The sequence below is a fragment of the Rissa tridactyla genome, chromosome 10 (assembly GCF_028500815.1).
Source record: "Rissa tridactyla isolate bRisTri1 chromosome 10, bRisTri1.patW.cur.20221130, whole genome shotgun sequence".
NCBI classification, from domain to species: Eukaryota; Metazoa; Chordata; class Aves; order Charadriiformes; family Laridae; genus Rissa; species Rissa tridactyla.
Genome location: NC_071475.1, coordinates 8,645,102 through 8,667,766, shown reverse-complemented (window position 1 = coordinate 8,667,766; position 22,665 = coordinate 8,645,102). Strand labels below are relative to the sequence as shown.

General features: G+C 47.8%; 1 protein-coding gene across 5 annotated transcripts in view; it reads left to right on the top strand.

Moving 5' to 3' along the window:
- The window catches only part of ADAMTS9 (ADAM metallopeptidase with thrombospondin type 1 motif 9), an 87,387-nt gene that overhangs the window by 17,672 nt on the left and 47,050 nt on the right, over positions 1-22,665 (top strand). For 4 of the 5 annotated variants that reach the window (XR_008468683.1, XM_054216095.1, XM_054216098.1 and 1 more), the window contains 13 exons: positions 244-284; positions 406-511; positions 2,443-2,589; positions 3,443-3,584; positions 3,795-3,902; positions 8,584-8,729; positions 16,150-16,331; positions 16,457-16,593; positions 17,155-17,272; positions 17,537-17,632; positions 20,410-20,576; positions 20,688-20,817; positions 21,390-21,516. Coding sequence is in view for 4 of the 5 variants with exons in the window: in XM_054216095.1 (XP_054072070.1) it covers positions 244-284; positions 406-511; positions 2,443-2,589; positions 3,443-3,584; positions 3,795-3,902; positions 8,584-8,729; positions 16,150-16,331; positions 16,457-16,593; positions 17,155-17,272; positions 17,537-17,632; positions 20,410-20,576; positions 20,688-20,817; positions 21,390-21,516 (1,647 nt within the window). In the remaining variant the exon portion in view is untranslated. The remainder of the gene's footprint in view (positions 1-243; positions 285-405; positions 512-2,442; positions 2,590-3,442; positions 3,585-3,794; positions 3,903-8,583; positions 8,730-16,149; positions 16,332-16,456; positions 16,594-17,154; positions 17,273-17,536; positions 17,633-20,409; positions 20,577-20,687; positions 20,818-21,389; positions 21,517-22,665) is intronic. The other variant, XM_054216096.1, reaches the window with a different exon arrangement.

Sequence of the window (22,665 nt, the reverse complement as noted above, 5' to 3'; positions counted from 1 at the left end):
CCGGTAGATGACTTTGAGAGGTTCAGGACTCTCCAAGGCCTGCCCATGGGTTCAACATAAGATGAAAAACTCTTGACTACGGCAGGGAGTTGGTTCAGACCCCGACTGGACGGTGTGGCCAGCCAGCGTGAGAACGTCTGGTGGAGGACCAAGAATTGCTTTTGGATGTTGTTGTTATTGTGCTTGTACCTTAACACACTGCTGCATTGAAAAATTAATGTGTCAGGTCTGTTCTGCTTTCAGACAGGATATTTGTAGAGCGCACGACAAATGTGATACTCTGGGTAAGGAAAACCTTTTCTTTGTCTTTTAATAACTTTTTTTTGTAGTGACAATGTTAGTTGACTGTGCTGAACCGTGGGCAATATTTCTTTTTCTATCATAAACCTCTTTGTTCTCTCCTAGGTCTGGCAGAGCTGGGCACAGTCTGTGACCCATACAGGAGCTGTTCCATTAGTGAAGATAACGGACTGAGCACTGCTTTCACAATAGCACATGAACTTGGCCATGTGTATGTTTTATGTAAATACATTTACATTTAAATAGCCCAAGATTTATGCTAACTAGGGCTTGCCAGCCAGCCTAGGCTTGGTACCTGCTGAGCCTAATTATTTGAGAAGAGATAAATATACTTGTGCAGAAGATGCACCACCAGGGAAGATTAGGCTGTGGTGTGATGCTGGGAGGCGGTGGGGTGCTCCAGAGCCCATCTGAGAGCAGTAAAACCAGCAGACCCGCATTTTGTGGAGGATGAGTGACAGAGCGTACCCCAAGCAGCACCTAACCAGGGGAGGAGAGCTAACAAAATGTCCCTTATTATTGCATCTTCTCGCCTCTACGTGTGGGTGTCAGCAGGATCTGCCCCAGCAGCTGTGATGTCTTGGCCAAGCCGCTGGGACTAGCCAGGTTTTTGGCTGGGGCTGGGTGCCTCGGGGAGGACCAGAGCAAGGGGCATGGGCACATCTTACCTGGCCTTTGAGACTGAAGTCTCCTCCAAGAGCAGGTCCTCAGGCTGCCACAGCTCGTCCCAGCGCCATGCATGGTGCTACCAAAGGAAGGAATTTACCCAGGGTGTCTGGCAGGTGATCGGGACATGTAAGTGAGCCCGACCCACCTCCTGAACCGTTTCCCAAAGGAAAATCTCATGCTGATGGACGTCCCCAGAAGAGATGCTGTCATTCAAGATGCACCCCCTCCAGTAGAAACTTCTTTTAACTGATTTTGACTTTTTTCCAGAGTGGTAGTGAGAAAAATCACCTTAGATCACACAGTCCTTTATTCACCAGCCAGCTCAGTCCCAAACCACCTCACACCTGTTTTGCAATGGAGGTCTGTAGGTGTGGGATGGGTGAGAGCATGGGAACACATCTCTCAAAAACTCCCTTTTTCTGCACAGAGAGCTGGCTGAGACGGTCTATTTTTAACCACAGTAGTATTTGTTTAAATAAGATTTCCTGAGAGAGAGCCCCCAAAGGTTTGGCGTTCCCCACACCTAACGTGTGGCTAATTCCTTCACTAATGCTGCCCCAGAGCTGCCGGAGGGGTGAGAGGAGATCCCGAGCAGGAGCCACCTCTTTGCTCTTTTACAGGCAGCCGAGTGAAAAGGTGGTTCATTGGAGGTAACCTTAACGGGATATAAACTCCCCAGCCTTCGAACACAGGATCACACCGGGTCATTTCCCCTTCTCCACTTCAAACGGCCAAGCGCTTTAAGCCATTCTGTCTCCGTTAGCGTATTTGCCGCATTCTTCAATGTGTCACGTGCTGCAAACTTCGCCTGGGTTTCCGCTGATGTTGATGCTTGGTGGCGTTTTGTAAACCTGCCACATAATACGCAGGAGCCAAGTCTTGTCCCCGCTGCAGCCCTATTTGGGCAACAGCATGAAGGATCAGCGTGGCCCAAGGTATTCAACTGCGTTGGAAGACATTTTGCAGCCAGCGTTAGGGTGCTACTGGCGTGCACGAAGGGACTTCGGGCACCGGTGGTTGGTGGGCTCAGGTCATTCATCTCCTTCAGAAACTTGGCTCTTTGGCTCAATTCCAGAGAACTTGCCATTTTTAGGAAGGTGGGGCCGGACACCAGCCTGCCTGCAGGATCGTGACCCTCAGCTGAAAAGGAAACTACAGCCAAAGTTGCATCTTGCTCCAGGCTCCCTCAAGGACTTGTCTGGCTAAATAAATGCAGTCATGGTGTGGACAGCTTAGCAGGGTGCCGCGTAGCTTTTTGCAGACAAGTGCTAGGAACCCAGTTTGAGCAATGCTTGTTGACACTTAGGAATATGTGCATATTAATACTTCTCATCTGTAGTATCTGTCAGTAGCATATCTAGGAAAAATTCTTGGGTTTGCTTACATTTGGTTCGCACTGTTGCTCTTGCTATGCTGGATACTTGACATTTGCCGCTTAACCGACTGTACTTTTTGCTGTTGTGTTTCTCTTAGGTTTAACATGCCACACGACGACAATCATAAATGCAAAGAAGACGGAGGTAAAAATCAACAGCACGTCATGGCGCCAACACTGAACTTCTACACCAATCCCTGGATGTGGTCAAAATGCAGTAGGAAATACATCACTGAATTTCTGGAGTAAGGCCTTGCGTATGCATGTGTTAGGCTGTTTTTACACGTGCATGCATCCCGTGGGGTTCATCAGTTAATCTGAAATCCTAGTGCGCAGCATTTGGAGGAAATTGGAGGGATTTGTGTGTGCACGCATCCTTTGCATAGAGCAGGAATGCACCCCTGGCATCCAGTCCCTGCCAGTTCAGCCTCGTGATAAGCTGGCAAGGACCGGCCGCTCTATGGGGAAGAATAAGTCTTCCCCCATGGATATCGCTTTTAAGGAATGCGTGTTCTCCTCTGAACCTGAAGAGTGAGTTTTCCAAGCCCTGTGGCCCAGATACGGAGCCGTGTTTTAGGAGGCAGATCGAACTGCCTTTCTGCTCCACAGGTCAAGATAAAGCCCTGGCACTAGTCCATGGTGGGAACACTCTTCCAGGAGCCCGTGGGTCAGTTTGATGCACAGTGATCACCCATTTTGCCGTGACGCCTTCCCACGTGTTGTGATGGGGAGCAGAACGAGAGACGCAATGGTGTCCTGGCAAATCCAGAAGCTCAGTCCCCCGCTTCTGCTCATCAATGATTTTCTTTCTAAATATACCCCAGTGCTGCTTCAGCAACTAAAAGCAGGTTGTGCATGCTCAGAAAAGCTTTTGCCAGGGTAGCTGAGTGCACGGTGGTGGACGGTCGCTAGCACGGCACGGGGGTGGTGGTGAATGGGTGATGCACCCTCCTGTGCTTGAGTCTGCAGTAGCTGCTGTAGTGCTTGTTAAATATGGCACGTGGTGCACGTCTGGCCCAAGGCTGGCTCAGGTAAACACCAATGGGTTCTAGTGGCATCACCTCCTGTTTAACACCGTTTCTCCGCTTTGCGTTGTAGCACTGGTTATGGAGAGTGTTTGCTAGATGAACCTTCATCAAGAACTTACACGTTGCCTCAGCAGCTCCCAGGGCTGATTTATGATGTCAACAAACAATGTGAGCTAATTTTTGGACCTGGATCTCAAGTGTGCCCGTATATGGTAAGTGAAATTCCACACCTTGGTTTTCCTGGTGTTGCCAAGGCAAAATAAGGTCTCCTGGGGCTGGACGAATGGGAGGCTCACAAGCCATCAAATTGTTGTCAAGCTTGTGAGCTAAATCCTAGGGGGATAATTTCATAAAGGATCATCTATCTGGTAAGGCATATGGCATGTATTTATTTAATATTTTGATATTTTCAATAACTTAAGCAGATGCAGTGTCGGCGACTTTGGTGTATTAACATTGATGGCGCGCACAAGGGATGTCGTACCCAACACACACCTTGGGCTGATGGGACAGAATGTGAGCCTGGAAAGGTCTGTAATACCTGGTGGTTCCTGCCTTGTAGCTGTGTTTCCCAGGGCTCGGGCTAAGCATATCAGTCAAAATCATCCTATCCCAATGCCAGTTGTGTGGGGCAAAGCTTCTGACTGCGAGGGTGGAAGCCCAAAACAGCTCTGTGTGTTTTAAGCCTGGCATGCATGGGTCAGCTCTATGCCAGATAACGCGATTAAAATCAGCTCCTTGGCATAACGTTGTTTTAAAACAGGTATTCTTTCTGGAGTACTTCTCTTTTTAAATTAATGGCCTTGAGTGAACTCTTGAGCAAAAGGAGCAAAACCTTTGCAAAGCTTCCCTAGACTTTATTATTAGACACTTCCTATGTGATGTGAGCAATTAGTAATTTTGTGTAATATAAACTTGCCAACTGGCTTCTCATCTTGACAACTTCAGAGTAAAATATAGAACTGGTTGACATTTTCTGTATGGAACAGTTTTGGCAGTAATTCATAAAAACTTTCAATTTCCATGTGCAATGTTAGTTTCCAGCTAGCATTGTGCTTTCTAGAGTAAGTATTTAGGTTTTAGTTGTCCAGATCTGGAGAAAAATAGTTAGGAGGATTGTTTTTTTAATTTTTTTTTAATTGAGATACTGAAGCTTTCGAAGAAAAATGCTAACTAGTTTTCATGATTTTTGTCTGAACAAAAATATTCTCCATCTACATCTAGTGAAAAAAAAAAGTGTGATGTTATTCTCCAAGGTATAGCTTAAAAATTTGCTTTTCTGGCTATTAATGATCAACAGTTAAAGTGTTCTTTAGAAAGAGTCAACATTTAAATTTATAGTCTTTCAAACATATTTTAATAAAAATATCTGGGTGCTATTTTAGGTATTATTATCTATAAAGGCTTGGTAATTAATCTTTTGTTGCGTGTGCCTGAAAAGTCAATTGTTCAGTGGCGCTTGACTGATTTCCTTGAAGACAATGGGCATAATGTATCAATTTGCCTTCCTTTCTTAGGGAAAAGCACAGTCAACACGTTTGTCTTTATTGTTGAGAATGGTTGGAAATCCTATTCCTGTGCTACTCTTTGGAGCCAGCGGTGCACTGATATTTAACATTTTTATGTAAGAACTTGCCTTTTTTGAGGCTCGGGATAAAGTTTAGGCATCTGTGGAGCCCCCTTGACTTGAGACCTTTTGTCTTCAACATCTCTGTTTGTGAGCTTGGGGTCTGCTCACTGCTGGAAACTCAGAAATAACTATTTTCTCGGAATCCAAAAAAATGGGGGCTGCAATTTTGTTCCGACAAACCTGCCGTTACCCTTGGCTATGGCCAGAGTGATGTGCAAACAACTGCAGTGGAGCAGATTAGCACCTCCTCAGAGTTACCATGTCATCCAAGAGGCAGTGTCCAGCTGCATGGCTCTTAATAAGGACCGTGTAAGCAAAAACATTTGAGGCCACAAATTTAGCCAATTTGACAAGTTTAGACAAACTGGACAAGTGTGACCTGAACTTCTCAGCTGAGAGCAGATGGGCTCTTAAGAAAAGCTAATGCAGTGCGCTCGTGTTCAGGCATTTGAATGTATTCTCACAAAAAGGCTTCACAGAGTAATTCTTGTATTTGTGTGTCGGTCTAGGTTAAGCTTAAGGTTTGGATCATCATAAACTCTCATCTCCTCAGTGTTTACTTGGGCTTGTGAAGTGCTGAGGTGCGAGTCTGGAGCGCTTTTCACTGGAATAAATCACTATTTTGGTACTCGGCAGTGGCCAAGAGCCCCGTCAAACTGCTGCTTGCTGACTGATGCCTTGCCTCAAGTCTGTGCGTTTAAAGCCCGTGATAAACGGGTTGGCAGACGGAGAAAATACCATGCCGTTTTTTATGGAGATATCTTTGGAAATGAGGGAGCCTGAATCGCTAAGAAAAATCAGCTAGCTAAAATTACTGGCATGTAGATTTAACCGGGCTCTATATTTATTCTTAAATCAAGGACACTAAACCAACGTGGGAGTATTAGCTTATGCATATTTCGCATGTGAGGACACCGAATTTGATATCGCTAAATCAAGTAATAAGCCCAGCCCAGAGTTTGGCCGTTGCTGGGTGAGCACCAGTCGTGATGCTTTACAGTGTTTCACAGCACCAGCGCGTGGTCGGGAGGAAGTAAATCACTGGAAGAAAATCGAGAGAGTCGTAAACTTGGGCCTCTCTCTCTTGCGGTTTTCAGGGTTGTTTAAAGAATGGTAGAAAGAGTAGAGGAATAGTAATCATTTCTGTCTCCTGCCGTATGGCAGCAGGTAGCGTATATGTTATGCATGCATGAAGCTTCACAGCACTTGTCTGCCCCCTGCTAATCTATTCAGCTGAAGTCAGCCCGAGGATGGGAGCTGGATTTGGTGAATTATCTGGGACTCCAGTGGCAAGACAAAGGAAAGGAAAGTCTGTTGTAGCGTCTCCCGTCCTTGCCATTGCTCTCCTGCTCAACTCTGTGTCTGAGTTATTTTGAACTTGCTCCAGACAAAAACTCTTTTATTCTCTTCGTTCTCTGATCTGTGAGCTCATAGGAAAGAGAACCCTGGCAGGCTTTTTAGCTTTTGCTGTTGTAACGCAACAGAGAAATTATTTTTAAAATACAAAAGGCACGAAGGTTGCGCAGCCAGACTATTCACAGTGTGGTTCCAAGAAACACCATTGCGTTTCCATAAGATAATCTTGCTGTTTATTTAAAACAGCTGCTCTTTTTTTTGGTTTTTTTTGTTTGTTTTTTTTTTTATTCCCCCTTTGCTTTACCATCAACCCCCAGTTTTTAATAAAATCAAGGGATGTAGGCGATTTCCTGGTTAATTCTCAACCATCGGATGGGAGACATATAGGTCATGTCAGGGTCTGTTAGCTGTGTGCATTCACTGGTTAGCTATTCTGTCATCTTCAAAGGGTCAGTGGTGCCGAGCATGACTGTGGTTAGACTGTGAGCATCAACATCGCTGTGAGAAGTTCTCCACCGGGACAGCGCTGTTGGATTGGTGTTATATATTCTTTTACATTAATGGTAGCTGTTGGACCTCTTTGTCCCTGTACGGGACTGGCATAAGGGACCCCATCCTGCAGTTTTTCAACCCTCTAAATGCCAGGTGGAGTTGTGTGTCATAAGGGTTTGTCCTGCAGTAAAGAAACAGGCATTTCAGCTTATTTTATTCTTGACCCTTACCGTAGCAGATATTTTCCAGCCGGTTTCTAGCTGGGAAATCAAATCTTGAGAGGAGAGCAAATCCAGGGCACGTCGCAGCCTGGAGACCATGCTCATCTCTGAGCAAACACCACATTTAGGACCCCAAGTTACGCGTTGTTCAGCTGCCCTGCTGAACCGCCACCATGCCCCTAGGCAAATGCACCCGGGATCAGCTTTATTCATCATTAAAGCAATGCCACAAGCCGGCCGTTGTGGGAAAAAGGTGTTAAACGTGCTGCAGAGCCAGTGTCTTATGGGCTGGATGCACAACCCCCATGATAGCTTGGTTTTGCTCTGTTTTCCCAGATTTCTTTCTCCAAGGTGGTTCATAAGGATGTCTAAAAAGGGGGGTGAGCTTATGGTGGGTGTATCTTGATAACAACCTTGTTTGCTATTAGTGAAAGGGCTAGAAAAACGTGGTACATCAGTAAATTCAACCCCGTTCCCATAAGTATTGTCAGGTGTTTCCCTGCCTGAACAGCATCTGGTGCAGATAAATATTGCAAGGGAATAATTTAATGATGCCCTACGTGTTTTCTTCTTTAAGTCTGTAACCTCTTCTAATCTGTGAGCAATCAGCAATGTTTGGGCTTCCTATAATTGCGAAGATTTAGGCATCTGCTAGCACATGAGCACGTCTCTGGGTTTAGACCTGCTTTAGCGAGTTTCAGCGGGAGGGAAGCCCTGCTCTCATGGGTCTGGGGGACACTTTTCCATCTGGTGGGGCCAGAAGGTGACTGTCCCCTAGATCTCACCTCTCTGGAAGTCTCTAAAGGGACACACAGTTCATACCATAAAAATGGGGGACGGGGGCTTGCCAAGATAATTTAAACCAGTTTTCCAAACAAAAGAAAACAAGAGTTACAGCCGGAAAACAAAAGTGTAGGCCAGGCCTTGGCGAGTCCCGTGTTGTGGCTGAGTGAAAAAAAAAAAAAAAAAAATTACTTTGGATTGAGGAATTAATTTTTCTATTTCATTTGCCCTTTGGTTTTGGAAGTTCCCTTTCCCTCTTCTGTTCAGAGGCATTGTACAGCTGTGGGGAGGTTTGAGTTTTTTCCCTGGTGTTTTTCCCTGCTGTCTGTCTCTGGCACGATGCGGTTCCTGCTGCTCTCCAGGAAATCAGATAAGTAGCTTTTTGAAAAGCCAGTGCCGCGAGCATTGCCGTGCTGTTCGGCACCAGTAAACAGGGGATATTCGGTGGTTGCTGTTGTCCTTGGTCATCTTTCCCAGAAATCGCTCCCGTGGACTCCGCAGCTTGCCTTTGCTTCTTCATTTAAGGGTGCAAAAAGAAAAAAAAATAAATATGGGGGTGACAGACAAAAAGTAAAGAAGTTCAGTTTTATCCGATTGCAAAATCCTTGCTGCGTTTCGTGAGTGGCTGAGAAATAAGTAAGCCTGAGTCTTGGCATGCAGGCTGGCGGTCGGCTCGTCGTGCCAAAGCAACGCAAACCCACCTTTCCCGTCTCTCTCCTTCGCGTGCAGCACTGCCGGTTTGGGATGTGCGTGCCCAAAGAGCGAGAGGCGCCAGTGATAGACGGAGCCTGGGGGACCTGGAGCCCTTTCGGGAGCTGCTCGAGAACCTGCGGCGGCGGCATAAAGACGGCGATACGAGAGTGCAACAGGCCCGAGTAAGTGCACGGAGGGTGACGTGCCGGTGGGTGAAACAGGGAAAAGCGTCTGGGTTGCCCAAATGGGCTGAAATCCCCTTCGGCTGTCCGCAGCCCCTGTGTGCTCCGGGGACCGGTGGCTTTGCCCTGGGGACCGGTGGCTTTGTCTGGCATGGATGAAGCAGCACAGGAACCCAGGAGGAGCTGGTCACAGGTTTGGTGTGTGGGTAAAATGCAATAAAATGGGATCCCTTCAACAGAGAGAGAAGGAAAATGCTAATAGCCGCGTGGGTTCATTGCCCCCTGGTTTCCTGGGGAGGCACAGTTGGGGTCCCACTTCCAAAGGTGTTTTTCTTCCTCCAAATCGGTGGATCAGAAAGGAGGGAGAAGGGAAGGAGCCATGTTTTTCTCCATTTTTCACCACTTTAGCCCTGATTTGACTGCTTTTGCAGCTGTTCCTACAGGCCAAATCCTTTATACAGTTTTCTACCATTATACTCCTGCTTTGGCTGGTTTTGCAGCTTTTGGCTGGTTTTGCAGCTGATCCTTTATACAGTTACATGTCAGCTGGTGCAGACTAGCCAAACCTCAGCAGAAATCTGTGCCCCATTAAAAAGCTGCACTCAGAAATGTTTGCCGTCAGCCTGGAATGCAAAATCCTGCACCCTTTGAAATGGCAGGGAATTTTTGCCGTGGGCTTTAAGGAGATGAATGTGTGTGGCTGGCAAAATATTAGTAATAGGTTGAGCAACTGGTATGAAAACAGGCTGTTTACGTAAATTGTGAACTGTGCTGGTTTCTGTTTAACTGCCTCCTTTCAGCCCACAAGAGCAAGGAGGAGGGGGCAGGATGCTTTCCAGGCTTTTATTTGGGATGGAGACATGGAGAGGGGTCTGCGGAGCTCCTTGGACTAAGGGGTCTTAAAAGCATTGAGTAGGCTTGTTCCGCTTCCTCATCGTTGGTGTTGGACGGCTCATTGCCAAGGAAATTGCCGTTAGTGATGCCCCAGTGACAGTTTCATCACTGCTAATGAGGTGGGGGAGAGCTTGTACCTGCAGCGTCGGTGGTGAAGTGACAAGAGAGGCTGGCTCAATACGGCTGGGCAAGTGTCAGAAGAGAAGGGTTGAGGCTAAGGCAGTCGGACACCAGCACGTTAATTAAAACGATGCTGAGAAACGCACAAGCGCAGAGTTCTCGTCTCACTGTGCTGAGTCAGCACGTGCCAGGTGGTCTTCCAGTAGCCATGGAGACGCAAAAATAAAACATCTTTCTGCACGCAAAAATAACTATGCTGCTGAACCTTTGGAAGCTGTCAGAGAGAAGTATTCCCATCTTCTGGAGAGGCATCTGTTTGGACTGATAGCTTCTTGTGATAAAAAAATCTCCTTTATCCTAAAGGCTAGTCAAGGGATTTTAAATTCCATCTTCTCTTATAGCTTGTGTTTGGTATCTTGGTGTTTTGTGAGGCATGTTTCTTTGTCTGGGATTTGCAAAAGCACCTAAATACACTAGGCACCAAGCTGCCCATGAAATCCCCTGTGTTTATCGTTAATGGGGGTTATTTTCCAGGCCCCCTTTTGTGAGCTGTGTCGCTGGTACTGGCCTCTTCTCCAGCCCCTCATGAAGTCTCCACAGGGAGTCGTCTGTCCTAGCACCATCCACAGAGCTTTACACCGGTTCTGTTGTTTTGTCCCCATAATTTGACATCGTAGCGTGGGCTCCCACCATCTCTGTCCCCTGTTATCGTGGGGCTGCTGAGACAATGCGAGTGGATGAGATGCCACTGGGTACTCTCCTGCCTCTCCCGCTTTTCAAAGTACTTCAAAAATATACAGAATAGGTGTAGTCTCTGTTTCTCCTCTGTCATAGAAGGCAGCAACACCAACTCAGATACCTGGAGTAACGTCTGAAATAGTTTTCATTAAATCTTTTATATTCAAAGACAGCTTAGCTTATCTAAGATTATTTTTTTTTGTTGTGCGTGAAGATCTGGGGTGGTATCTTGCACGCTAGTAAAATATTGTGTTAAATCGGGCATTGAAAACGAACCCCTTCCACCACGGTACAGAAAATAAGGCTGCAGCTCCTGCCTCGGTTTGTAGTGTGCTCTGACACCTACATGGACGAGTATCTTGCAGGGCTGTAGGAAGCTGTAAGCCTCTGAGATGGCGGCAGACTGCGTTTTGACATAGACTGGAGGAATGTATTAGCTAACCAGACCAGACCCTTCCCATCGAGATTGCCCACTTGGGAATTTGAGGCCGGCTGGTACAGACAAAGCCCACGGCTGCGGTGCGTCACGTAGAGGGTCTGTGGTGCAAGCCCTGCTTTTCAAAGCAAGGCACAGCTGCAGAATTATGGGGGAAAAGGCATATTTCATAAGATGTCGATACCAGGAGCCTTATTTTCAGGAATGGCTTTCTGGATGGGGCAGTGTTATCTCTGGATGCGAGTCAGATCACATCTACATTTTCGTCCATCGCAAGAGTACCCACCTGTGCTGAAAGCTGTCTGAGCTTGACACGTAAACACATCTATAGATAACCGTGCTGGCCACTGGCAGCACGATTCCAGGTCCCAGGGCTTCCCGGGATGCTGCAAAGGAGATCTCACACTGCTCTGTGCACGCTACAGCTTCACAGATTTTTTTTTTTCTGCAGTCTCTGGGTGAGCACAGACACGCAGGCAGACGTGCAGATGAGCACACGTGCCCCGCAGGTGGTCTCCAGGGTCTTTTCGCTGTGGCAGCCTGCGTGCCCCCGGGCACAGCAGCATGGGGCTGAGCACATGCAAAGCACCCCCAAAACCAGCAATTCTCAGCGAGATGCCCGTACCCGGTGCTCCTGGACCGCTGAGAGTTGGGCGCTGCCTTACGGTCTGCAAGCGTTCGAGGTTAGTAATCGCAGGTGATGCGTTAAGCGTTGTATATTTAAGACCTGTTGGGGATGGGACCCCGCTGTTCCCCAGGCCTGTCCGCTGTGTCCTGGGCATTCCTGACATGCCGGGAGGGATGCCGCGAAGCCGGGGTGTGCACAGGAGCTTGTAAGGGGCATTACGCTCGATTGAAAGCGGGTCCACACCGGCCATTAGTTGATCAAATAGATGATTCAGAGAGAAGGGAAATTGAGAGAGCAAGGAGGTTTCTACGCGTGCACTGCATTCCCTTCTGCCTCTGCACTACATTGTTGATGATTATCCATAGAAATATTACGTAGTGTGAAGTATCCCGTATTTCTTCGTGACACTGAAAATCGATGTTGTATGAGGCTGACTTATTTTTCGGGGTCAGCTCTTTCTGTTTACTCAGACTCTGCGAAAAGCAATGCTGGTTTAAAAACACCCTAAAACTGTCAGGGTGGTTTGGGACTGTTTTGAAATGTCACGAGTGCGAGTGTGCTTCAGCCCCAAACGCTGGCTGCAGGGAGGTTTACTGCCGCAGTTACCAAGCTGACAGTTTGCAACGCGATGGCAAGTTTTAGCATCCTTCAGTTTGTGGTGTGTCCATGTGTTCAACGTCATCTCAATCTCACGGGTCACGTCTAGAGAAAAGGAAACTGTACTGTAGCTTGAGATCTTTGGATTTTGTTAGATATACCCTTAAAAAGAAAAGGCTCCTGCCATGTTCTCCATAACTAACTTAATACTTGAAAGTCTCATTTGAATTAAACTGATTTATATTGGAACCAATATGTGGTTACCGTAAAAATCTTGTAATTGCCTTTTTTTTTTTTTTTTTTTTTTAAAGAAATGCCCTGTTAGAGGTTTCCGTAATTTAGAGCCTTTGTGAAATTGCAACAGCCCTGCTGCGATATAAATGCTTTCCCAATGAAAACGGTGAATTCTGTTAACTCCCCTGTGGCTGATTCGGGCGCACTGAGGTCTGGAGTGTGCTGCTGCCTCGGCTAAGTTTCCCCACGTGCTGCGTAGTAAGATAAGACAGTCGAGATGTCCCTTTGTAGCTGAAGGTAGATAATGTGCCCACGTGGGAATCGTCTGCGGGAAGGGCTCTGGCGGTGGGAAACCCCCAGAAATCCCCGTTGTGCCTGCGAGGCAGGAGGAGTCCAGGGTGCGTCTGCAGGGGCTGCTGCTCTGGATCAGCTCTGGAGTGGTCCCAAGCGTAATCAGTTAAATTAATTCAAGTTGGTTTTCGTACCAAAGTGGAGAATAGGCTAGGTCAGTGGAAACCAGGTTTAGGCTTGTTCCACTAGGAACTGGTGTAAAATCAGTCTGTAAACAGGAATCTGCACTGGGCGCTGTGCGGTTGCTTGGGCTTTTTAATTTATCACTGGTACTTGCTTAATTGCAAGCACCAGAACCCTTTGCAAGTGACACGCGTTTAGTTTCCAGATGGCATGTGAGAGCTGCCCTCGGAGCAGGTAGAGCTGATGTTACCAGCTACTGCTCCGGGCGGTGCCTAAAGACAAATCGTACCCCTCGGCACTCAAGGTAGGACTTGCAGGCTCTGCACCATGGCAGTGCGTATCTCGATGAGGAGAGGATGCTGGCAGGACAAATCCTGTGTGTGGAGCTGCTGGCGGTGCTCTGCACCTCGCTCGCAGCTGGTGGAGGAGGCAAATCCTTCTGTCAAACCTGTGCGAATCCCTGGTGGGGTGGTGGGAAGTCTCCCTGTCCCTCCTTGCTTTGCAGGTAATCTTTTGGCAAGTGCAAGCTGCTCTGTTCCTCTGTGACACAGGAGTTCTGCTACTTGAGTCACAAATAGTTTTCAAAACATAAGAGTGAAGAATTGTTGTTTGTGGGAGAAAAGGCACTGCTGGGCTTCCTGGGTGGGTTGATGCACAGAGAGGCTAAAAAAATTGTGTTCAGCTGTAGGAACTTGTTGACTCACTGCGTGTAGAGACCCTCATACCCATGCAGGCATCTCCGTGCTAAGGACAGGGGTGGTTCCTATTTATCACTCGTTGGTTCACATTTGGTGGGTCTCCAAGTATGCAAAGTGGCTTCCTTCCTGAGGAGACTCAATGGGAACATGCGCTCTGCCAGCATCCCTAGGGCACCGATGGGCATCTGGTCCTGGGGCAAGGCAGAGCCGATCCTGAAGGGAAGCCCTGAAAGGCAGGAGGTCTGGGTGCCAGGGCTTCAGCGCCCAGCATGTTGCTCTTCTGATCTGCACTTCTTGCTAGCGCAGGCTTTTATTTTGTTCAGGGGTTGGGTAAAAAATGTAGGTTTAGAAGTTATTTTGCACCAGAGGCTGGAGCTGAGCACAGACCATCATCTTGAGCTTTGAGGGCCACTCTGTACCTCTTTACACATGCCCCTGCATGACGTGGTCAGGATGTGGTGGCTCTGGCCACTAAGGATGCTCTTGCCCTCTGCTGACTCCTCTGAAATGGTCTGTTAAAGGGAGAGGCTGGGGCTGACCTCCGCCGGTGGAGGCTTTCCCATGCTGTTGGCTGGGATGCGTGTTAACTTCATCCCCCCTCAGTGCAGGTCCCAGTTGGTATAATTCTTCCTTTTTGGATAACTACAGCTTCACGCAAGTTGACCCTGCCAACGTTTCATCCAGATTTGCAATATCTTCCCTTCTGTAACATCAGGGAAAAGCAAAGCTGCAGTTTTTATTAGGCATATTAATCATAGAATCATAGAATTGTTAAGGCTGGAAGGGACCTTAAAGATCATCCAGTTCCAACCCCCCTGCCCTGGGCAGGGACACCTCCCACCAGATCAGGTTGCTCAGAGCCCCGTCCAGCCTGGCCTTGAACACCTCCAGGGACGGGGCTTCCAGCACCTCTCTGGGCAACCTGTTCCAGTGTCTCACCACCCTCATGGTGAAGAACTTCTTCCTAACGTCCAGTCTGAATCGACCCATCTCTAGTTTTGATCCATTCCCTCTAGTCCTACCATTACCCAACATCCTAAAAAGTCCCTCCCCAGCTTTCTTGTAGGCCCCCTTAAGATACTGGTAGGCCACTATGAGGTCTCCTCTGACCCTTCTTTTCTCCAGACAGAACAACCCCAACTCTGTCAGTCTGTCCTCATAGGAGAGGTGCTCCAGCCCTCTGATCATCCTCGTGGCCCTTCTCTGGACACGTTCCATCACATCCATATCTCTCTTGCAATAGGGGCTCCAGAATTGGACGCGGTACTCCAGGTGGGGTCTCACGAGAGTGGAGTAGAGGGGGAGAATCACCTCCCTCGACCTGCTGGCCACGCTTCTCATGCAGCCCAGGCCACGATTGGCTTTCTGGGCTGCTAGTGCACACTCACGGCTCATGTTGAGCCTCTTGTATCACTAATGGAGGTAGCTTATACAAGCCTCCACCATGCCCTCCCAATTTCATTTGAAGTTTCAGGAGACAGACAGTGGGTTTTTTTGGAATATTTAAAACATGATGCATCATTTTTTCTTTTATTATTACAATTCATTATACACATAGAAAGCTGCACATAGACGGGCAGATGAAATCTTACTCGAGTTCCTAGAAGAAATGTCCATTGACCAGACAGTAAATAGGATAGCTTGTATCCCAGGGGTACTTTTCCTCGCAGCATTACCATAGCTGAAAATGAGTCCTCACCAGAAAAGTGCCTTCTGCTGGGCTCCTCCGATGCCGTCCACACGCAGCTCGCTCCGGCACCGCTGCTGACAGCGGCTGGAGGGGGAGAGGCTTTTTCGGTCCCCAAAGCGAGCTGTTATCTGGCAAAGGCTCCGTCTGCACACGAGGACAAAAATAGGTTTATGACTACAGCCCTGAATCTGGGAGTTGGGAAATTCAAAATGACAATTTCTCCTAGGCTTATCTGCTGGCTTTTGTGTGGCTTGGATGATATCGCTCTCTCCAGTTTATACCAGAGTCATCCTACTATAAAATGGGAGTAAAGTATTTATTGGCCATCTTCAGTGCTTTCTGAAATACATGGAGATAAAGTTGTTTAAAAGTGTCTTGCATTACCATTTCTGCCATTTTGAGCTAGAAATCCTGAAGGACTAAGTGCTGCCTGGCCTTTCAGCCTCTGCAGGGAAGCCCTTTCTCCTTTCTGCCGTGGTGTTTGGTTGTTTGCAACCCACTAGATCAGGTGCAAACTCTCAGCCACAAATCCATAGGACCGATGGGGTTGTGGAGGGATCGTCCCCCCGTTTGGGATCCCTCGGTGCGAAACTAAATCCTCAGGTGAGGAGGAAGATGTTGCTCTTCCTCTCTGGTTTCTCTCGCTACGGCTGCATTCATCAGAGAGCAAATATTCCCTTTTTCATCCCTTTTTAGCATCACATATATGTTGTTTTGTTTTTTTTTTTATTAGACACCTGCATAAACTTTCCTGCTTGTCAGCCTGCGATATTAATGAAGACATGCATAGACGTAGACAGAGCCATCAAAATGGTGTTGCAAACACCAACTGGGCTGAACAGGTCACAGAACTGCAATTGCATCTCATTTCCAGTCCGATCCCAACCGGCTTCCCTTTCTTGTTTCTGCAGGCCTAAAAACGGTGGGAAATACTGCGTGGGTCGTCGCATGAAGTTTAAATCCTGCAACACCGAACCCTGCTCGAAGCTGAAGAAGGATTTCCGTGACGAGCAGTGTGCCGACTTCGACGGGAAGCACTTTAACATCAACGGGCTGCCCACGAACGTGCGCTGGGTTCCCAAATACAGCGGCAGTAAGTGGCAGGGAGGGCGGCGGGGCCGGCGGGGGGAAGATGCATGTCATGCCTCCTGCATCACCGCCTCAGGGTGAGGGCGTTGGGATAACACGCTTCTTGGTTTCTCTCCCTCCCATCCCCAGTCCTGATGAAGGATCGCTGCAAGTTGTTCTGCCGGGTGGCAGGAAATACGGCGTATTACCAGCTGCGGGACCGTGTCATCGACGGGACGCCCTGCGGCCCCGACACGAACGACATCTGCGTGCAGGGCCTTTGCCGGGTCAGTATTTTTTCCTTCTTTTTCTTGAGGGTGACTGCAGTTTTGCATGGTGGGATAGTTCACCTGGTCATTGGTGCGCCCTCTTCGCTTGGGGGCAACCTCCGGGTCTGCAGAAGAACCGTGCTTGGAGGATGTTCCTACATCTGCCCTTCGTTACTGAGGGCTGAGGAGATCTGAGCCTGAACCCAAATGATGCTTCCTTCTATGCTCTGCCCCAGTTCTTCCCGCTCAGACCTCAGAGCACTTTACATTTCCATTCATGATTTATTTTTTACATTTTTCTCTATGGGAACAACGGATGCAAGAATTTTCTCTAGGGGAGGCATCGCCTGGTGCAAACGGCAGTTCTGATTCTCGCTTTGTAAAAAAAGCCGTTTGTTTGAAAATGGTGTGGGATGTCCGCACTGGAAATCGGCGGAAAAATGTGGGGAAGCAAAACAATTTGTCTCACAGCAGCCTTTTGCATACAAAGCTTTTGTGTGCCTTAATTGGGAGGTTTGTAAATGCTGTTCTAGTCTGTATTTGTTCAATCTAGTTTTTTTTTCAATTTTTCTCTTAAAGCAAGCTGGATGCGATCATGTGCTGAATTCAAAAGCAAGAAGAGATAAATGTGGTGTTTGTGGTGGGGATAATTCTTCATGCAAAACTATTGCAGGCACATTTAACACGGTGCATTATGGTAAGAATCTGTTGCTAAAAACTTTACAGTGAAAAATGCGGGTCTATAAAAGCCATTACCACACTTAATCTACAAAAACACTGATGTAAAATGCAAAATCCTTCTAGCTATAGCACATCGCATTTTATAACTATTTGTGCTATCCCTAAATGAAAAGTATCGGCTTGTGTAATGTGAGGTAATTTTGCTCATTTCCCTTCCCCCCGTAAAAAGCAAATGAAATGTCTGTGTAATAGCCTTGACTTTCTGTTAAATCTTTTCTAGGCTATAACGTTGTGGTCCGCATCCCAGCTGGTGCAACTAACATTGACGTGCGTCAGCACAGTTACTCAGGGAAACCAGAGGATGACAACTACCTGGGTGAGTTGCAGTCCTTGTTTCGGTCCAGAGCTCTGCTTTACTCTCTGGTTGTGGCGATACATCTACTGGCGGCTCTCCGCTAAGGAGGACGAAGAATTCGTTTAAGGGAGATGTTTTCTTATTGAGAATTTCTCTCCTATGTCTACCAAACATTCAGCCTTATCTTGCTCCCCCTTTTCGTTCGTGCCATCCTTGATGCAAAGTTTGGGAGGCCCTTAGATTATAAAAAATATCTCTGGGGTTGGGAAGGCGTATCGAGCCTGGGCTGCGGGTGGGAGCTGAGGCACTAGACCAGGAACCAAACAGGCTTCTGAGTTCTGCTGGAGTCTCCTCATCGCAACTTAACACGTCTCTGCTGTCACCGTGCCTTGGCTGGAGAGTAAATACGCCATACCCTGAATGACATGTATACAAACAAATCCAAAGAGAAGTTATTTTCTATTCCCCGGAGAATAATAATTCTGATTTCACTTAGACTTGAGCCCTTCTTGTCCCTGCCCGACAATGATATGTAACTGTCATGAAATACCCTGCGCCAAAGATGTTTGTTTGATTTAAACGTAACAATAACTTGGCCTTTGGCTGTTGGACATTCATAGTCGCTGTTTTTCTCTAATCTGTGGGTATGTGTCTAGAGCCCAATGAAAACGCTTGCGGCGCTGTGTTAGACAGTCTGCAGCACACACGTATGCTTTTAGCATCGCCATGTGTCTCTTCTTGGTTTTTTTTTTTTCACCATGCTGATCACTAACTCATCCCATAGTGAGTTCTGTTTGAGCTCAACAGCCAAGATAACACAACCGCACATTACGACTGATGTTATACCTGCCAGTCGCAGGCTGGTTTTGCCATTAAGCCCTGTTTGTGTCCCTTAGAGTCTGTTCAGGCCGCTGATGGAGCAGGGGGTCAGGCGGTGGCCCCTGGTAGTCCCGGGGAGATGGTTGCCATCCCGGCTCTGTTCCTTCTCTTCTGCACGCCCCGTGCCTGGCACTGCCACCTGCTCTCCGGCAGCACGGGGTCCCGCATTTACGTCTCTGAGCAGGGCACTTCATCTCATTTCATCTCGCAAAATCCCCGAGCTGTTGAGCATTTTTGCAAAATACAGGGCCTAACCCAAGCGCTCGCCGTATTTGGGTACGCTAAAAGCGGGACGAGGCTGGTGGTTCCCAGCCCATTGGAGGTAACGAAATTCATTTCTTTGTGTCGCTTGAGAAACAACTAGAGGAGACTATTGTGCACCAAAAGAAAACGGCGCTGACAGCTTTGGCTGTCGCCCTGAAATGCTGTCCGTGTGGCTAGACCCTTCGTTTAGGCAAAAATCTGAGTGGGTCCTCCCTGTCCTCATTCCCCAGCTGGGGTCATGCAAAGCTCTCTGTCCCTTACAGCCCCCTTGCATTGTTTCTGCACATTCACAGCAACGAAATGAGGTGGTGCAGCACGAATGCACATTGATACCAGGAAAACCTTACTGAAGTGCGATAATTTCCCATCCCGGGGGAGGGAGATACGTTTCATTGTTCGTCTTTTCTAGAAAAACAGTCCGCCCTGTGTTGTGCTTATTCAAACTGGATCACCCCAGAAGGAGCCCCAAAGAACTTCTCAGCTCTTCTTGGAGGGCCTTTAATCTTCTTGGGAAGCAATGATGTCAAATCTTCTTTAATGTTGCTTTAATATTGCTGGGAAAGCATCTCTTCACATTAGGCCTGACTAGAAGCAAATGAGAAGCGTGCATGTGTCCACTTATTTTGCAGCTCACTGAGTGTGAAATCTTGGGCCCTCAGTACTGTGAACCTTGTAGTTGCTTAACAATTTAGGAGGAATTTGATGTTGTCATCAACTCCAAGACATGTACCTACTGTTGTAGGAGATACAGTAAATGGGAAGGAATCCTTTCATGAGTTTTACTACTGCCTAATGACATTAAAGCCTCCAAAGTGTGGAATTTGGTGGAGTATAGCATCTGCTTTGTGAGTTTTTCTCCATCTATGTTTGCTACCGAGCAGTGTTTTGCTTCATTATCTCTCCTTGTTCGGTGTAAAAACCTTCCCTTTAGTCTTTCGGTGTTAAGTTTAGATTTTTTCGGTGCAGAGGCTTTGTAGTAATGTAGCTGTGATGGGTGAAATGGTGGGGAAACTAACTTAGGAAATTAGCTACCTAATCGCATTAGTGTGAAGTTGTGCAGCAGACTGCTGTTTTCAGGAAACTGTTCCTTTTATAAAACGTTTAGGCATTAAGCCTTCAGTGCTTTCACATACCTTAAGATTTGGAATAATAAAAAGTCCGGGGGGGGAGGAGGGAGAGAGAGGGGGACATACTAACCAAACTCCCTGTAATTATCTACCAGAAAACGACGTTTGGGCAATTAGGGTACACGCATTTACCCTAAGAAACACACCTGGAAGCAAGAGGGGAGCCGCCCTATCTGCATGGCTAACAAAAGGATTTGGGCAGGGTTATTCCTGCGGTGTTCGAGGGGATACAGGCTGTGTGTGCTGCAGCCTTTTGGGTATCTCTCTGCCCTGGGTTATGCGTGAACTATTTAGCAACGACTTCAGGCGTTCAGCCTTCCTTTTAATGAGGCTCTCCGGTGGAAAACGGAGAAGGCACAATGTCTGTAAGAGCTCCCCTGCTCTCTTTACATCCTTTCTGCTTGAAAGTGCCAGTGGGCTTTTCCTCCCACCCCAATGAAAGGGAGCCCTGAGAGCGCATGACCCACGTTGTTATGTACGTATGAGTTAATTCTGCGTCTTTAGTTCTTGTTTTTTGCACCTATGCAGCCTTATCTAACAGTCAAGGAGACTTTATATTAAATGGAGACTTTGTCGTCAGTATGTTTAAAAGGGAAATCAAAGTTGGGAATGCTGTGATCGAATACAGCGGATCGGATAATACTATTGAAAGGATTAATTCTACAGATCGGATTGAGCAAGAAATAACGCTTCAGGTGAAGTATATGTTGTGCGTGTGGAAAAGTCTGCCCAGCATTATTGGACTGAAAACAGTGGGCAGCGCAGTCTGTTAGTTTACCCTGCTTTCATCTTTTTTTCCCCCTCAGGTTTTATCAGTGGGCAATTTGTACAATCCCGACGTCCGTTACACGTTTAATATCCCCATTGAGGACAAACCTCAGCAGTTTTACTGGAATGCGTATGGCCCATGGCAGCCCTGCAGTAAGCTCTGCCAAGGTGGGTGCTTGGGAAGGCTTGGAAGAAGACGCAGTTTTGTCCTGGATTCATCTTGGGATCTGGGCAGTGCTGTTAAATCCCTCTCCGTTTGCTTTCTTTGGGGTTCCGAAGTTACGGGCGTGATTGTTGCCCTGGGCTGTAGTGGCGGACGATCTCGCAGGAGGTGTAGCACCGCTCCGCTGCTTCTGGGTTTTGGAGCAGGGCACCTTTACAGCCCCTCTGAGCCAGCTCCGCCTCGCAACCCCCTTTGCAGGTGAGGAAGCTGAGGAAGCTCAGGCGCAGAACGGGTGAGGTGGCGTTGCCGAAGGCTGCAGGAGGCACCGGTGTCTGGTTTGGGTCTGACGCCCAGCCGTTCCCACCTGCCGGTCCTTGCAGGCGTGCTGCAGCTCTGCCCGCGTCCACCTCGCCTGCGCTAAACTCTGTCTGCTCTCCTTACAGAATCTCCCTTTCTCTGAAAGAGATTTAAAAGCATAATTAAGCGTCTCTTAATTACTCCTACAGAAAGAGTAAGAGGAATAACTGATTTGATCGCTTTCCTGTATGACTTAATGTGCGTTTATATTCCTGTGTAGGAGAACGAAAGAGGAAACCGGTGTGTACGAGGGAGTCGGATCAGCTCACGGTGTCGGACCAGCGATGTGATCGAATTCCCCAGCCTGACCCCATCACTGAGCCTTGTAGCACAGAATGCGAATTAAGGTGCACTCTATGCAGCCGTGTGTATACATTACGTCCTATATTTATTGTTTACTCCTCTTTCCTTTCACCTCTCACCATAAGTCCTTTTCGCACCAGCCTGTACTAGATTTAAAAAAAGAAAAGGATTAGCCGTTGCCTCTTTGTCAACCAGGGGGGACTGACATCCGCCAGCTGTGTTTTGAGAGGCACTTTTCTACATTTTCACATTTCTCTCGTTGGATTAAATTAGTGCTAGTTATAAAGAAAAAAAAAAAAATAATCACGTAATGTAGAAAAATCTCCCTGTGCCTGAAATTCGCATCTGCCCAGATCAGAAATGCTCAGCACCATCCTACAAAACAGCCTGTAAAGAGGGAAAAACATATGCTCAAAGCAAAGGAGTAACTAAGACTTGGATTTATCATCATTTGCTTAAAGCAAAGAATAGGCTTAAGTGTAGAGCGGGTTTGGGGCTGTCCCCAGACAACTCCTGGCGAGCTGTAATTGATGGAGCATGGCCTAAATCATTACAACCCCTTTTCCTTTAAAAAGCAATCTGTTTTCCTTTCTGGAGCTTAAATATGGTGGCATTAAGCGGCTGCTGGTGAAGCAATTCAGATGGCCGGGTTTCCCGAGGGGTTTCTCTGGCTGTGTTAAAGCCGGGGCTGGATGGGGGGGGTGTGGGTCGGGTTGTCGCGGTAACAGCTGTTGCCATTGCAACAGGTTGGAAACTTGAGAAGGGCAAATGGGGAAGTTTGAAAAGCAGGCAGGGATGTGAGCGCTCCGCCATTCAGGAGCTATTGACTCCAAATCCCCTTGATCTTATTCTTCTCCTGGCTGTGCTGAAGTTTGCTCTCTCGGCTGAGGCGCGGGGCTCTCCGCACGGGCGCTTGAGCAGCCCGGGGGTCTCCAGGACCCGCGGGGGACGTCACTGCCTCCTTCCCCGGGAGCCACCCCTGCGAGGTGCTGGCGGCACTTGGCTCCTGTTGGCTCCAGGGTCTCCAACATCTCCCTGGCTCAGGCCTTGCGTCCATCATCTCTCACCACAGCCGGGGCTGGGGCTGATGGAAAGCAGGGGTGTATCCTTGAGGGACACCAGCACCAGCCCTTGCTGCCCACCTCAGGAAGCAGACAGCAGGGTGGGAGCCCATCCGTCCAGAGGGAACACCC